Source organism: Montipora capricornis, chromosome 14, assembly GCF_036669925.1.
Source record: "Montipora capricornis isolate CH-2021 chromosome 14, ASM3666992v2, whole genome shotgun sequence".
NCBI lineage: Eukaryota > Metazoa > Cnidaria > Anthozoa > Scleractinia > Acroporidae > Montipora > Montipora capricornis.
The window spans coordinates 39,332,086-39,335,943 of record NC_090896.1 but is presented as its reverse complement, the minus strand read 5'-3'; the positions used below and the strand labels follow the sequence as shown (position 1 = coordinate 39,335,943).

Below are 3,858 nucleotides of genomic sequence, written 5' to 3'. Positions count from 1 at the left end.
TCCACATTGTTTGCAGTGATGGTTTGATCTGTGGGCCAACAGGGCACCCCTTGCCTCTAGTGTTCTCTAATTTGTTCTGGACCTTCCCGGTGTTGTTCCTCCCGTACATATTCTCTCTTCTCTATATCTCCTCTCTTTCTTCCTCCGTTAGTAACTCATTTGTTTTCATTACCCGTACCTGATCTGCCAGCCTCTGCTCCGTTGTTTGGAACAAGCGTCTCTCTCCAGCCAGACCTTAATTAAGGGGAAGGGGGGTGGCTCTTAACTACAGAAAGACAATGGTTGCTAAGGAAGCTTTTTAGTCAAGAGCGCTACTAAAAGGTTGCATGAATGGTTCTTTGAAGTAATTTTTTCAATGGAAATCTCACATCACTTGAATCAGAAGGCGTATGCGCAGCTAGTTCCAGTCCTCTGCCGTGCGTTTCTGTGAAACATGTAAAAACTCTCCGGAAACGAATGGAAACCGGATGGAAACAGTCCCATCAGTTTTCGTAAATTTTAGCGTGCAATCTGTATTTGGACAGAAAAAGGAACTGATGTTTTGAAAAGTGTATCTTCATCAAGAGAGGATAAGGTAAGAGAACGGATTCCCCATGCATGCGCGTCTTCCTAAAATCTAATTTTAGCTACGCAGCTATTTTTAAAGGCACCTGATTGGCCAGCTGTAATGTCGTAATGGAATTTTAAATGTGCGTGGCATTGGGAACGAGAAATTAAAATAGCTTTGAGAAACTAAAAATAGACTTAAAAAACTTTGATGGGGCATGGGTATCCGTTCGCTTACCTAATCTCCTCTTGTTATTATCGAAGTTTGGTTAAAATTTGCTTTTCCAAGCACCCAACAATTTCATGACAACTCACAGCTGTAGTTTTTCCCATACGAAACATATCACTAATAGCTGGCAGCAAGGGTACCAGTCATGATTACCTTTGCGTCACCAACATTAAATTGAACAGTTATTGTTTTACTTTCGATATGACAGTTCGCGACATCTATGTTAGCTACAAAATTTCCCTCCACTTTTCCAATGACAGACAAAACCACTTACCACGAGCGCAAATTTTCACGCTTCCAGATACTTCTATGAAATTGACCGGGATTCTGATTGGTTCATCACATCGCAGTGTAGGGGATTGTTGTGGTTAGGGAGCGAATTGAATAACCACTCTTAAATCGTAACTAAATAATCTTTTAGCGATTTGCCTAATCCTCTTCTAAGAAATAATTTCTAAAGTTATGACAAGAAAATTTTAAACTGCCCCTGGCCAAACATTTTTATTATTTTTTCATTCGCATAGACTCATCTCGTAAACGGCTTGCAGGCGAAAATATGTACCACTTTTAACGAGGCGCGACTACTTATCTACCGTATCTGCAAAAAGATCTATTAAACAAAAAATGTAGGTTACGGATGTTTTAACATGATCTTTATGTTGGGTATTTAATGTAACCAGAGGTTCAAAGAGTAGCTCTTCGCCGGAGCGTGATTAGCGTCGTTGCCAAAGTCGTGTTTAGGAAAGGTTTTAACGAAGGAAGCTTGATTAGCCTCTGTTATTCCAATTCCGTGATCTGCTCGATTGCAAGTCAAGCCCCCTCCACCAATCATCAGCACAGCTCCATCACCGCCGTTCCAGTCGCACCAGAAGCCGATTTGAGTCGCATTTTGAATATTACCATTGCATGTAGCTTGTTGGAAACCATCCGTTGTGTTATACTGGCCGCCATATTGAATTCTGCAATTTCCCAAGCAACGATCGGATGCCCACACTCTACCATTTCTGAAGTCACCATAACTGGTCATTTTCGTCCGGAATGTCTGTCCACCCAGACAGTCACCTGTGGTCTGCAACAGAGCGGTATGTTGAGGGTCATCACTGCGCGTGATCTTGAACTCTTGACCGCTGACCAACCAAAACGCTTGCGATATCATGTCAGTGTTGCTAGATGGATTAGCTGTTTCTCCAAACTCAACATTCTTGTCATACCACCATTTTCCACTATCAATCATCCAGTTTTTGGAGTCGTTGCTCGAAAATCTAGCGGTGAGAGTCCAAGCTTGGCCAGAAGTTGTCATGTCACAATACAACTAAGAAAGAGGTATTAAAAGAGGCAACTTGTCAATCTGTTATGTGACAATACGCTTCTAAAAAAGAAAATACATAAGCATATCTCATATGTCTTACCAAACCGCTGAATAATAACTGCAGTTTATTGGCCTTTTCCGTCAAAAAATTAAACCGAGCACGCTATGGAAATAACAGTAATTTTTAACTGATATTTTTAGCGTGGTTTTACACACAAACCACAAAAAGGTAAAGGATACAAAATATAACTTAACTGGCACGAACATGCTACCCAAAGTAAGAAGCTTAAGCACAAAGCATGGTCTCAGGTCTTTTCGGTACTTTGCGGCAAAGACATGGAATGCGCTGCCGGATTCGATTCGTGCCATGGCCGGCACAAAGGAATTCTTAAGAAGTATTCGTCACGTAGCTTTCTAAAATTGATGTTATTGTAGTTACGTAGTTTTTAAAATTGTAATTTTTAATTTGTAATTATTCATGAACCAATAGGAATTTTAGATTCTTAAATTCGTAGATTGTTAGCTAACAGGGCCGTAGCCAGTATGAGGCAAACCGAGGCACTTGTCTCAGTCATTTTTTCGTGATTCTTTAAAATAAAGGGTGATTCCAGTGTTGTCTTTAAAATGTTCTCATCATAAACACCTAGGATCCCTACGTAGAGAATTTAACTATGGACATTGCCTCTGTCATAATTTTTTTTCTGGCTACGGCCCTGGCTAAATTTTATCTTTCCTTTTGTTTTGTATTTCATCTGTTTATTTGTGGGCTTCCTGTAAAGTAGCTTTTAGCTAAATGGAGTGCCACGTAAAATAAAGTTTTGTATTCTGTATTCTGTAAATCTATGTATTTACAAGTACAAGGAAAGGTTACGTTTATACAAACGTTGGCCGTGTAGCACTTATATTTTAAACAGAATATAAGGCTAGTAGGGCTAACGCTCACATGGTTCATATGGGATAGAAATCTAGCACTTCCCATTACACTCTATTCAGTTAACTATGTATTAACAGCTATCTTTGTATTGCAGCTAAAGTTGGCTGTCAAGTGGAAACCTATTTTCTGCTAAGTGAAACCTAATTGCAAAGAACTAACTTAACGCCTGTTTTCAGAGAGCTCAACGCTCGTTGGCAAGCTTCGTTGTACTTCAGTTTTGTGATGGAACAGTAGTTTTTCGCGCGTGCGGAATGTGCTTCCATTGTATTATTTAGGTAATTTGATATAATTTATTCGTTTCGTTTCCGCTCTACCAATATTTAAGGTTAACATAGTCATTCTTATTTCAATTTCGTTTCGTTTACAGCAGTTAACCCAAATGTCTTCGGCCTGAGCAATTTTTTTCTGTACGCTTTTCAGTGCAGCCCTGCTTTAAACAATTTTGTACAAATCTTTTGGCAATGCCGAGTCCTTTGTCGCGCTACCAAGGCAGTTCACAGTTCCAAATAAAGCATGTAAGCGTGTTTGAGGCTGTTAGTAATTATTATTCTCGTTCCCAGAGCTGCGATCTCTTTGGCCAGCGCCACGGATCAACCTGAGGCGCTGGCCAAGAGGACCTCAGCTCTGGGAATGAGAATTAATTCAGTATAAACACGCTGGAGTGTTTGCTACCCTGGTGGAAGTTACACTGTTTTAACCAGGTAATTGCCAATTTTACCTCAGTACAGCATTAAAAAGTTTGTACTACGAAACTTATCCTGGGTTGGATCGTGGCTCAATCTGACTCCTGGCTTTATACTTTGTGATAAAAAAAAAAAAAACTTTTTAGACGTCGCTTAC

General features: G+C 40.0%; 1 protein-coding gene across 2 annotated transcripts in view; it reads right to left on the bottom strand.

Moving 5' to 3' along the window:
- Positions 1 to 264: 264 nt before the first annotated feature.
- Positions 265 to 3,858, bottom strand: part of LOC138032755 (adhesion G protein-coupled receptor E2-like) — an 86,066-nt gene continuing 82,472 nt past the window's right edge. For both annotated transcript variants that reach the window (XM_068880474.1, XM_068880476.1), the window contains one exon: positions 265 to 2,087. In XM_068880474.1, the coding sequence (XP_068736575.1) occupies positions 1,443 to 2,087 (645 nt within the window). In that variant the 3' untranslated portion in view covers positions 265 to 1,442. The remainder of the gene's footprint in view (positions 2,088 to 3,858) is intronic.